At 34.8% G+C, this 13121-nt stretch overlaps 1 protein-coding gene across 2 annotated transcripts in view; it reads left to right on the top strand.

Moving 5' to 3' along the window:
• LOC106079508 (serine/threonine-protein phosphatase 6 regulatory ankyrin repeat subunit A-like) overlaps positions 1–12891 on the top strand; it is a 34565-nt gene extending 21674 nt beyond the window's left edge. For both annotated transcript variants that reach the window (XM_056008693.1, XM_056008762.1), the window contains exons 23-27: positions 1073–1152; positions 1363–1445; positions 2580–2671; positions 2917–3060; positions 5664–12891. In XM_056008693.1, the coding sequence (XP_055864668.1) occupies positions 1073–1152; positions 1363–1445; positions 2580–2671; positions 2917–3060; positions 5664–5776 (512 nt within the window). In that variant the 3' untranslated portion in view covers positions 5777–12891. The remainder of the gene's footprint in view (positions 1–1072; positions 1153–1362; positions 1446–2579; positions 2672–2916; positions 3061–5663) is intronic.
• Positions 12892–13121: the final 230 nt, after the last annotated feature.

The raw sequence follows: 13121 nt of genomic DNA, 5'->3' as shown, positions 1-13121 counted from the left end.
ATATATTTTTTTTCTATATTAATCTATATCTAACTAATAACTAATCATTAAAAAGTAAAGTTCCCCTTTCAGACCTTGTGGTCTATAGGGCAGAAGATGTAAAGGTTATCTGTTTCTGTGGCCTACGGTTAACGAGGGTGTCATGTGGCCAGCACAATGACCAACCACCTTTACTTTTCCCCAACTAATGTCAGGTACCCATTAGAGCTGGGTGGACTCAGAGGCGCCTGAAGATCCGAAATTAAAAATCCCAGTCTTCACCAGGATTCGAACCCCGGTCTCCGGTTCGGAAGCCAAGCGCTTTACAGCTCAGCCACCGCGCCTCCAGCCACCACTAATCATTACTGATGCTTTAAAAGCCCAGTGTGGTAGAGATCCACTTCTTATAAACAACATGTAGGCCTATTAGCATGAAAAAGAGTCACATAAGGATTTAGGGGGGTTTACAAAATTTCCTATCACTGGAGATGTTGTATCAGCTATTATTAAAATACTTAAAGTTAGCTATTCCAATAGGATATTGCTTATGTTGTTGTTGAGCTATGCAGATCTTGTGTAGAAATACTTAAAGTTAGCCATTCCAATAGGATATTGTTTCTTTTGTTCTTTCACTGTGTTGTGATGTGATGAATCTGATTTATGTCAGTTGCTTGTGTGTCATATTAACTCATTCAGTGTAAAAAAAAAGTAAAGTTCCCTTTTCAGACCTTGCGATCTATGGGGCAGATGATGTAAGGTCATCTGTTTCTGTGGCCCATGGTTAACAAGGGTGTCATGTGGCCAGCACAATGACCAACTTCCTTTACTTTTCCCCAATTAATGTCAGGTACCCATTAGAGCTGGATGGACTCAAAATCCCAAAAATTCAAAATTCCAGTCTTCACCAGGATTCAAATCCGAAACCCTGGGTTTGGAAGCCAAGTGCTTTACCACTCAACCACTACGCCTCCAACTCATTCAGTGTATTTAAGCCTTATTGTACAGACATGGTTTTTTAGTGTTTCAATATGTTGCTATGTTTTTACTTTTTTACCCTTCTGTGTATTAAGAAGAATGTTTCTTGATCTGGCAGAGTTACTGCTGGAGTATGGGGCAGACTTGACCAAGTCAGATAATGATGGAAACACTGCCTTGCACCATGCTTGCTTTCATGTAAGTTTTATTAGACTAGTCCAGAAAGAAGTGTTCAAATCTGTAGACATATATACAGAAGTCATTAATTCTTTGCACATTTATTGAGTAGAAATGTTTAACTAAAATGGCGTAAAGAAATGTGCCTTTATGTTATGGCTTATTCTGACTGAACTTTTTGGAATGTCATAGAGTCAATGAAAAATTATACTTGCTATTAATTTTCTGTAGAGTCGCGAAGATATTGCTTTACTTCTTTTGGATAAGATTGAGGATTCTGTCACCATCAATATGGCTAATACAGAATTGAAGACGTAAGTATAGTCTATACATAAGTTGTGTATTGGTCATTTCCAAGTAAATATATTTTTAGACTTTACTACTCACTTTTCATTACAGTGTAAAAGTTCCGATTTCAGAACTTTCAATCTATGGGGCAGATGATGTTAAAGTCGTCTGTTTCTTTGGCAAACAGTTAATGAGCAGGGTGTGATGTGGCCAGCGCAACGACCAACTGCCTTTACTTTCCCCAGCTAAAGTCAGGTACCCATTTAGAGTTGGGTGGTCTCAGGGGCGCCCTAAAAAATCCTGAAATTCAAAATCCCAGTCTTCACCAAGATTCAAACACAGGACCTCTACCACTCAGCCACTGCACCCCCTAGCAAAGTTCCCCTTTCAGACGTTTCGATCTATGGGGCAGATGATGTTAAGGTCATCTGTTTCTTTACAGTGTCAGGGTATGTTTTCAAGCCATGGCTCGTTTGCCCGGACCCCTGACATTATCTAAAAAAACATGATAAATATGACTATCAATTTATTGACTGAATAACTCATTTGATGTACAGATGAAGTATTGAATACAATGGGTATTTACTGTTTCTGTAGAGGAGGATAATGATAGTAATAAAAAAAATACTGTTGGTAACATCCAATTCACACCTTGCGGTTTAACAATCCAAACCCACTATAACTGTAAGACTATTCAGTATCCGCCGTCATCCACAACTTTGGCTCCCAGTAACACAACACTGGCGCCCTATAAAATAAACACGAAACTCACTGTCTACTCTTGTATACTAGAAATAGTATTACAGAAATATGTCCAAGAAAATAAAATTAAAGCTGTTCCTTAGTTTAAACAAAGAATCTTTTACAGACCAAACATAGAGGGTTAACTGCCACATTACCAAAGAATGACCAATAAACACCTCCGGACTTTATGACATAGCGAACAAATCAAAACAAAAAGTACAAGGCGCTCTCCTTCATACAAGGATTACGAGTAGAAAAAAAAAACCATTTCCGAACTACTCTTGACATACAGTTAAGAGAGGAAGCTGTGTTTGAGAGACCAATCTATATTGTTACTAATTGTTCTGATATTGTTCACTCAACCATTGAAATGTACTATACCACTAATATGTGTTTTCATGAATGTTAACTTTCAGACCCCTGCACATAGCTGCTAGAAATGGGTTAGTGCCAGTGGTACAAGACTTGATTGCTAAAGGAGGAAGTGTCTTAGCTCTGGATGAGAATGGTAACAACACTTTACACTTTGACTGCTCATTGACTTAAGTGTTTTTTATGGGCATTTAGTGTTTTTTTATGGGCATTTAGTGTTTTTTTATGGGCATTTAGTGTTTTTTTATGGGCAGCAGTTAAAATAGAAACAGCTCTATATTTTACACAATTGGCATGAAATTAAATAGTTTCATTGAGCAGTTTTAAAAGAAAAATGATTTGACATCCTTTATTAATTTATGGTTGTGTTCAAATCAACAGGCTACACTCCTGCCTTAGCATGTGCTCCAACGGCTAAAATTGCTGATTGTCTATCTATTATTTTGGCCCATATGCCGTTTGCTACCACATCTAACCATGTGATGCCTAAATCTACAAGGTTCATGGCTTCAACTCCCGCTTTTGGTAAGTCTATCAGACCATGAGATCATAAAAATACACAGTCAGATAAAGGCAGTAGCCAATACAAAACCCAAAAGAAAAATCTTACTCTGGAATAAATGTAACCTAACACAACTACACCAAGCTGCATTAAACTTTCAACAAACATTCTTATTAGAAAAAGACATTAACCAACCAGTCGATGACCTCTGGAACTTCATTAAAAACCATCTTAAAAGCATTATAGAAAATCATATACCAACTAAATACACATCAAACAAAATAAATAAATGCTGGTTTAATAATAGACTAAAAAAGCTTTGTAAACAGAAGGAAAACCTATATAGAAAATTTAAAGAAACTAATGCAGAAAGAGTTTACAAAAAGTATATAAAAATTAAACACTTAACCCAAAAAGTAAGCAGACAGTTGCAGAGTGAATACATAAACAATGTAATATCTAAAGATAACAACAAAAACCTATGGTCATACATTAAGTCTAAGAAAATGGAAACAACAGGCGTAGCGCCATTAAAAGATGAACATAACATAATACATAATGATAATGAAACTAAAGCAAACATTCTAAACAAATACTTTGCATCAGCATTCTCAGCCCCAGGAGACAAAGACATATTACTGAATTTGAACCAAGTAGACAACATAGAAGATATAGTAGTACAAGAAAATGGAATTCAAAAACTATTAGCCAACACCAAACCAAATAAAGCTTCTGGACCTGATGGTATTCCAGCTAGATTACTCAAAGAACTAAGTAATGAGCTAGCCCCAGTGTTCAAAATACTCTTTCAGGCTTCACTTAACCAGGACAGAGTACCAAAGGACTGGAAAGAAGCTAATGTCACCCCCCTATTTAAAAAAGGAGAAAAATCTGACCCAGGAAACTACAGACCAGTATCACTTACCAGCATCACATGTAAAATCCTAGAACACATAATATGTAGCAACATCATAAACCACTTAGACAAACATAATGTCCTCACACCATACCAACATTGCTTTAGGAAATATAGATCATGTGAAACACAACTAATAGGACTAATTGATGATTTTTCAAAAGGTTTAGATAATAGTGAACAAATAGATGCTATCTTACTAGATTTTTCTAAGGCTTTTGACAAAGTTCACCACCATAGTTTGCTTAAAAAATTAAAATATTTCGGCATTAATGGTCCACTGCATCAGTGGATTAAAGACTTTCTGATAGGGAGAGAACAAACTGTAATAATAAATGGCTCTAAATCAACACCGATAACAGTAAACTCAGGTGTACCTCAAGGAACAGTCTTGGGTCCACTACTATTTTTAATTTACATAAATGATTTACCAAATTGCATTAGTTCAGGAACAAAAGTCAGATTATTTGCAGACGATTGCATAATATATAGAACAATAAAAACAACACAAGACACAGATATTTTACAAAGAGAATTAGATGAATTACAGAAATGGGAATCAAATTGGAGCATGTCTTTCCACCCAGAAAAATGTCAGTTGTTAAGAGTAACAAAAAAACTAAAACAAATTAATTCCACTTATTTTATTCATGGCAAACCAGTAACACAGACTAAAAACGCAAAATACCTAGGTGTTATAATAAATGAAAAACTGTCATGGAATTCACATATTGATGAAACTACACATTCCTCGTCCCATATGCTAGGACAAATTTGTACAAATACTCCTTCTTCCCTAGTGCTATTAGAGCATGGAATGGGTTGCCTGAGCTAGCCAGGAAAACCAGTGACTTGGCAGAATTTAAGTCATTGGTTAATATGCATGCCTAAATGCATGACGCATAGGACGTAATCATCTTCTTTTTTTGAAGTAACGTCTGTATTATATAAGATAAGATAAGTGATTGTATATCCTATGCTGTAGTTTGTACATGTACAAATATTCAGAAAAATTACACGTTCCAGTATTGAAAGTCCTCGGGGGATGATTGATTTGAAGGAAAAACAAAAGAGGTTGTAAACTCAAAACACCAGTTGATCAAACGTTCATGCCAGCTGACATGAAAGATGCACTTTGTGATAACATGGTCATAAAGTATGTTCAACTGTCACAATTGATGTCTTAGAATCTGAGAATCAATTAGAGGGATCTGCCTGAGGCAAGCAGAATAGAAATAGGGCCAAAGTAGAAATTAGAGTAGAAGATTATGTGGCAGAATATGATAAAGATTTTCTGGGTTGTTACTAAGGCATAAAATAAGGTAGTAGTTTGCTCCAAGTGTTGAATGTCCCTAGTTCCCTCACTACATACATTTTTATCAGCTGCATGGAGAGGGGAAAATTGCTGTGTGACGACATTGTTTCAACCGTAGCTATTGCCCAGGCTTTCATCTTATTTCTATGTGATAAAACCAGACTAGTTACAAACGAATAAGGCCACAACATATATACTTATTAAGAGATTATTTTGACTTACAAAAACTCACATGTGTAGTAACTGAGTACATGCCATAGGACTCTTCTGTTATTAACTAGTTTGGGTAGAAATGAGAAGTACTGAACACCTTTAATAAAATAAAAGACAAGTCTTTATTATGTAAAAAATTCTTTTTTTTTTCTGACATTGCTTTTATTGTGATACATTCCTAGGTGTCACCAAACTGATGGATGGACCAGATTCTCTGACAGTCAGCATCATGGGAGCCCAGGATATGAAAGACCATTCAGGATCACTTCCCAGCTCAGATTCTGAGTTCTATTGACTCTCTTAGTGACTCCAGCATCACAGCTAACCATGCCCGGCGGACCATAATTCAACAGATCTTTGAATGGTCTTCAGTGAAAGACGCTGAACTGACGAGTCCATTCAATGTGCTTGGTTCTACGAGTCAAAGAGTTGAATTTATGAGCTGGGCTTAGCAGTCTGCAGAGGATGAAAGCCCCAGATGAGTTGATAGTATTTGCAGAAAAATAGGTTGAACTTGTGTTAGATCAACGATGGTAAAATACTGTTTTAGAAACATTAACATAGATTTTCTATGAGATAAAGTAGACTTGCAATGAAGGTAAAGAGCGGTCAAAAAAAAAAAGAATGTACAAGTGTACATTGGTGTTTTTTTGTTTGTATTAAAGAGCTTCTCATTCTAGCCAGTAGTCTAACAAATTTTTAACTATTTCTATCACTTTTTTTTGTTTTTTTTAGCCTGAAATTATTTATATATTGTTTATAAATATTTATATATAATATTTATACAGTCACTTATTAATGATACAAAAATGTATTAATAAAGAAAAACCGAATGGCTATAGTCAGGAGGTAGAGGTGAGGAACAAAATAGTTTGTGTTGACCAGCGACTTGTTTTAGGAATTGGAGGGGGGTCATCTAATTTTTTTCCCCCTATGTCTTGTGTGTATGATTCTGTTTCCTGTTTTCTGCCAGACCTGTTTATCATAAGCAATTTTGTTACATGTTTTTTTTTTTTTGTTCATTAATAGAATTTGTACCAAGTTCCATAGAGGATCTTCTAAACCTATTCATAATATACTTTTTATTGTTAGTGTGAAAGTTCAGTCAAACCTGGTTGCGTCACATATTTCTTTCTAGATCTAAGCAATACAAAAACACAGCGGGGAAAAAAACCCAGCAACAATAATTTTTTAAAAATACTTATGCATAATGTTACTTGGCATTCAATGTGTAATTTCAGATAAATAAAATGGACCAAATGAAATGACATTCAAATAGTCTCGCTTTTCACATTGTCAGCTTCTAAAAGAGGTTTTTCCCCATTTAGATGGTATTTGTCAGTTAAGCTTAGGCTATAGGGCTTATTAATAATTGTATGTAATTTCTTTTTTATTATTCTTATCAAGATAATTTTTCTTCAATAGACAAATTCTCAAGACACATACAATATAGTGACAAGAAGGTCCCACTGCTGTTTACTCAAATGCATCTTTAGCATAACCTTGTCATTAATTTAAAATACTATAAAGATAACAGAAACTTATATTTTTCAAATTGACACAAGAATTGATTCCAATTGTGAGAAGAATTTTAGGGATTGGGCAAGAAAAAAATATGTATTTGCTAGGATAGTCCCCCTTTCCGACCTTATGATCTATAGGGCAGATGATGTAAAGGTCATCTGTTTCTGTGGCCCACGGTTAACGAGGGTGTCACCTGGCCAGCACAATGACAAACCACCTTTATTTTTCCCAACTAACATCAGGTACCCATTAGAGCTAGATGGACTAGATGCGCTCTAAAGATCCCAAAATTAAAAATCCCAGGGTTTGAACCTTGGACGCCCCAGTTTGGAAGCCAAGTGCTTTACTACTCAGCCACCACAGGAGGATAAGTTTGATAAAAAGAGATAAAAAGGCTATTGAAGGATCATCTAAGATTTCAGAAAATCTAATAAAAGAAAAAAAACACCAAAAAATCTGGGTATTTTATATCATGGTTTGACTGTCTTTCATTCTTGCAATTTAGTCAGTGAAATATTTCACTGGGAGTTCCAACTTATTGACACACAGTATTAAGCCTACGTCAAGAATGTTCATTTCTTTGGCTTTGTTTTATGTAATTTTGGTTTGTGTTTCGTGCATATTTTTGTTTTTATGTCTTGAAAGTTGTACAAAATTGTAGCTTGGAGAGCTTTTAACACATTCCTGTTCTTTAAACTGACAAACTGGCACCAAATGTTTTGGCCTGACTTGTTTTACAAGTATCTGCCTTTGTTCCCATGTTAGTCCTGCACAAACTGTTTGCCTGTCCAATGATATTGTCTACAATGCAAAACGTGTAGAATAATAAAGTACACCAGATTCAGCCTCAAAAGTCAATTTTAAAATATATTTATATCTATTTGATGCACACACGATTCATATGTATGTATGATGTAAATAAATCAAAAAAACATTTTAAACCCATTCAGTAGAATACAAGATCAAAATTCATTTTGCTTTCATGTTCTTTTCACACATTTAAAATTTTGTTTTTTTAGTTGTTATATTATTAGAATATTTTTTTTTGTTACCATTCTTTTAGTCCTATTGTTAAAGTCTGTTATATTCATATTTCAATGAGTCCAAACATAAACACTTGAATGTTAGATGTATTAGAGATTTCTTCTACACTTGTAGCTTGTATTAATCTAGCTCTTTTCTTGTCTTCCTGAACTCTACTTAATCAGGTCTTCAATTTGTTTGCTTATTGATTTTTCTCATTGAGTGTGTGACTGAAGTTATTCAGCCATCTGAAAGGTGAACGACAATATAAAAAAACATTAGGTTTAGAGTTTTGTTGACGAAGGACTTGTTTAATATGACCATAATACTGGGAGTTACATAATACACAATAGACATTCAGTTCATAATTAGTCTTGGGATTCACCTAGCCAGTCTCGACACCTGGCTTTTCTTGTCATGTTAATAGAAAGATCTTATTCTGGTTTCTACTTGCCACTGTCCGATTGTATTTGAATCAACCAGTGGCATGACTCAGACAACGACTTTGATATTAATAAAACATTTGTTAGAGTTTTTTTTTTCTAAAACAAAGAATGTTACTTACCATCATCAAATGGCATTTTGATAATTTAATACTTTGAGCCTTTCTTTACGCATGTAGCTTTTAATCATCTGAAATTGTCTGCTAGGCAGCAGTTGCTTCATTTTGGAATTGCTATACGTTTTATCAGGCCAGATATAGTGTTAAAGCACTCTTATTTTGTGACAGCTGTTTAGTTTAACTTTCTAGATACCTCAACCTGGATGACCACAAACCAGTTGGTCAGCAGGTTTTTATTTAACACGCACAGCCCTTTCGTCTAGGAGCCATTCCCTCTCTACCACCAAGGGATGCACTTAGTAGAAGATGGGGCATTCCCCAAGAGATGATGGGATGGTGTATTCCCCAAGAGATGATGATTACTTTCACCAAAAGAAATTTAAAGAGAAAATGGAAGTGTCTTCAAGCTAGTTAGTTTATGTTGAATTAAAAACAATAAATATTCCTTCGAACTGAATATAGCACAATTTTTAATCTCTAAGTCTCCTTTCTACTTGTAGTATTTCATAACAATGTGCCATCTCTTACGATGTAGAATTAATGTTTAATACTGATAAAGGAATACTGCTTTAGTCACGTGTAATTCCACTAGCTTTAAAGCCCAATGAGTCTTAGTAGACTATATGGACATGTGGCAAAAGGTCTGATAAGTTAGTAACTGCATGTGCGTCTATGGTGCCAGGTAGTGAGTGTATTGACCTCAAGTTGACTTGTACATCTTTTTATTTGATCAATTTCTGCCTAACGCTACAACCACATTGCTCACTTGAGTGGCCGCACTCACTAATCATATATATGCAAGCGTGTCTCATGATTTGCTCACGTTGATCTAGAGTTTACATAGACTGTTTGAGATCTTGTGTGTGTGTATCAGAACTCCCTGTGCCTTTAAGTACATGTGCATTATCATCTTACTTACAGTAGAACAGTGATATCAACAGCGTTGACTTTTACAGTTAGACGTTGAGTCATTGAGAAGCCATTATTTGTCCTTTTTTTTGGGGGGGGGGCATTTGTTCAAACTGTTAGAACATCAAGCAGCTTATAACTTGTACCTAGTTCTTGGGATTGAGCCTATCACATTATCTTCATTTGCAGTCTCCTCATTCTAGAAGAGACAGAAATGCAAGTTTAACAGGCTTCCAATGTAACATACTGGTACTCTAGTCATTATCTTATCATTTTGCCATACCTGGATATTATACAAAAGCCAATTATTTTAAATGATAATAGTTTGTATATCTATATATATGTCAGTCATCTATTATCGACAATGTGGTTAAAAATGTATTAGTAAAAATAGTACACATACATTTTTTTTTCAACATACCGGTAGTCCCTTTGCTTTCCAATGTGCTTTATTGATCATAGCACAAGCTTTCTAAAGCCCTCATAAAAGAAGGTTTTGGGTTGAGCTGCGAGCCAGGAATGCAAGGCATCGTTCCCTGCTTCAGTTAGGGCCCCTTAATGCCTCTCAGAGTGGACCAAACAAGTGAAGTCTGTCAAGCCAACACACTGTTCTGAATGTATTTTATTTCATTTCAGCCCCTGGTAAACCTTCCGACCACAAAAAATAGATCACTTAACATTGCACTTCTTTGGTGCAAACAGAGATCGGAGCAGCTGTGATTCATGGCATACAGCGACAATGGAACCTTGCAGGAACTAATCTGTGCAGACATAATATTTAACCATGCCTGGGTCATCTATCTTTCACCACAAGGACAATAAACTTACCCTCTTATATTTGTACTAATTGGTTACAACGAAGTATGGCTCCTGGTGACTTTGTTCTATCACTGTTCTACTGTACATCTATAGACCTAAAAGAAAAGTTTACGTTTGATCACATTTGTCCTAGTTTAGCTTTAAAATGTATGTTTTTAACTTGTGTGTCTGGCATTTTATTTGTAGAGTTGATGGCTGTCAGTTGATTTGATGCTGAAAATCTATTGTTTATAACTGATTAGATGAGAAAGCAACTGACAGATTACATATCTCTCAAAACTATTTTTATGAGGATATTTGAATGAACAAAACTAAGATAAAAACATATTCTTGAATCAATTGCAAAAAATATGTTATGATAACTTCTTTTGAGAAAGGAGCTAAAAAATTTTTACAAGTTGAAATTAATTTTAAGATTTTTTCAACAATCAGATGATTCTATTCTCAATACTTTCGACTTTTATTTTTTAAACTAACTGCACCATTTGATATAAACTTTTTGAGAATTTTCATTTGGTTAATTCTGTTTCTTAATTTAAATTTTTCAAAGATTATTCAATATGAAAAGTGAAAAAATGTAAATGGTAAAATGTAGTCTTCATTTATCTATAATTTCAAATTATTATTTATCTGTCAGCATTTAGACTGAGTTCTTTAAATCTAACCTAGAATGTAATCTTAATGTTTTGACTTCTTCATTTATGGGTCTCTTATTTCAGATATCTTGGTAGAGAAGTTATGTTCCTGTCTTCCATCTGAAAGTAATTTTCTTTTAGGCTTGTCTATTTCTTTACTTCTCTTTCTCCTAAAATGATGTAGCTTGTGGCTGCCTAGCTCTTCGGTAGTCTGATAAGAAGATTGCTGTCTCAGCTTTCTGCACTGACCTTTAGAATGTTAGTTATTCTTATACGATTTAAAAAAAAAAAAAACAGCAAAAAAAAATTTGTTTAGACATAAGAACTTATCCCTACCTTTTTTTTTTTTAAGATGTTCAGATTCAGTTATTAGGAAACAAAATGAATGAAACGATCTGGACATTGGTCCTGCGTGGTTCAATAGAATGAGATTGAAATTAGTCAAAAGTATTAGTGTATGCATATTAGAAAACTTGTATTGACCTGTCTCTTGCATTCTAAACTACAGCAAATATATTCGCTTAATATTGTCAGAGGCACAAGAAATACTTATTGCAAAGGGACATAGCTCATGAATTGAAACTAAGCCTCTCTCTCAGCAGTAAGATAAAACTAGAACTTGTTTTTTTTTTTTTTTTTCACTTTCTAATTCAAAAATCAAAACCTGATACAGTGTAAACAAGTCTATTACTTACAGCCTGTCAGCCCTATTGGAGTATGGGTTACAAACATAGTCCTGAACAAGTCTATTACTAACAGCCTGTTAGCCCTATTGGAGTATGGGCCACAAACATAGTCCTGAACAAGTCTATTACTTACAGCCTGTCAGCCCTATTGGAGTATGGGCCACAAACATAGTCCTGAACAAGTCTATTACTTACAGCCTGTTAGCCCTATGGGAGTACGTGCCACCAACATAGTCCTGGGCCATCTAGTTCCAGGTGTATCCAAACTGTCTGTCTCGAGTGCTTTCTGTCTCTCTGACTTCGTGGCAACCATATCCTTGTGATGCTAGTTGGCGATTTGTGCAAGTGTGTGCCCAATGCAGCCCCCCATTTTCTCTTTCTGATTTCTTCTTCTACAGGAGGTTGGTTGGTTCTTTGCAAGAGGTCACTGTTGCTGATGGTGTCTGGCCAACGAATATGAAGGTTTCTTCGTAGGCAACTGTTGTTGAAAGTTTTCACTTTCCTAATGGCAATTTTAGTTGTTCTCCAGGTCTTAGCTCCATAAAGCAAAATGGCCTTAACATTTGAGTTGAAGAGACAAATCTTTGTTGTCAGGGAAATTTCTCTTGCTGTCCATATGAAGGCGACCCTTGCTTTTCCGATTCTTGCCTTGACATCAACATCTGTCTCATGTATGATGCTACCCAAGTAGGTGAAGGATTTTACTTTCTCCAAGGGACAGCCATTTAAAGTGATGGATTCTCTGCTAGCTGGGTTTAATCTTCATTATCTTTGTCTAATCCAAAAACAAGTCTCTACATTAGTTTAAATTTTTGTTTTTTTTAATTTATAAATAATAAATCTATAAAATTGTCTCATGAGACATTGACATGGTATATGTTCAAATATAACGCATTTTATGGACAAGAAATAACTACTACTTTAATCAGGCTTTTTATTATGCAATGCCAACATTTTATCTTTCATTTTAACTTCCTCCTGTGTTTACCTTTTTTTTTTTGTCACTAAGTGCAAATGCCAATAATCATGTTTTCTATAGATTTAAATTGTTCTACACCAGTTCAGTTTTGAAGAGTCAGGATACCTTTGTCAATGTGTGTGATATATGCATGTATTTGCCAGAAAGGAAAGTCTTCATTAGCCACTTTAATGGAATAGTAATTATTTATATCAATTGTATCTTATAATGTCCATAAATTATCTACAAAGTGATTTTTGAAATGAATAAAAAAAAATATAGCATATAAGTGTTTCCTTTAGTCTTGACTTGAATTGTTTTCAATTCCATTTCTAGTCTACTAAAGGAACTTCAACCTAATATCTTCTTTCAAGTGTTGTCATGCTCAAGTTTTATCTGCTATTTGATATAATTCTTTTTTTTTACAAATTTGCATTTATTCACTATTTGTATATTTTATGACTACAGAGTTAGACCACTTCTGATCCTTGACTGGTGTTCATGATTTACTGCTTATAAAATAT

The sequence above is a fragment of the Biomphalaria glabrata genome, chromosome 1 (assembly GCF_947242115.1).
Source record: "Biomphalaria glabrata chromosome 1, xgBioGlab47.1, whole genome shotgun sequence".
Lineage (NCBI taxonomy): Eukaryota > Metazoa > Mollusca > Gastropoda > Planorbidae > Biomphalaria > Biomphalaria glabrata.
The sequence above is the reverse complement of the archived record's forward strand: the minus strand, read 5'-3'. Positions and strand labels throughout refer to the sequence as shown.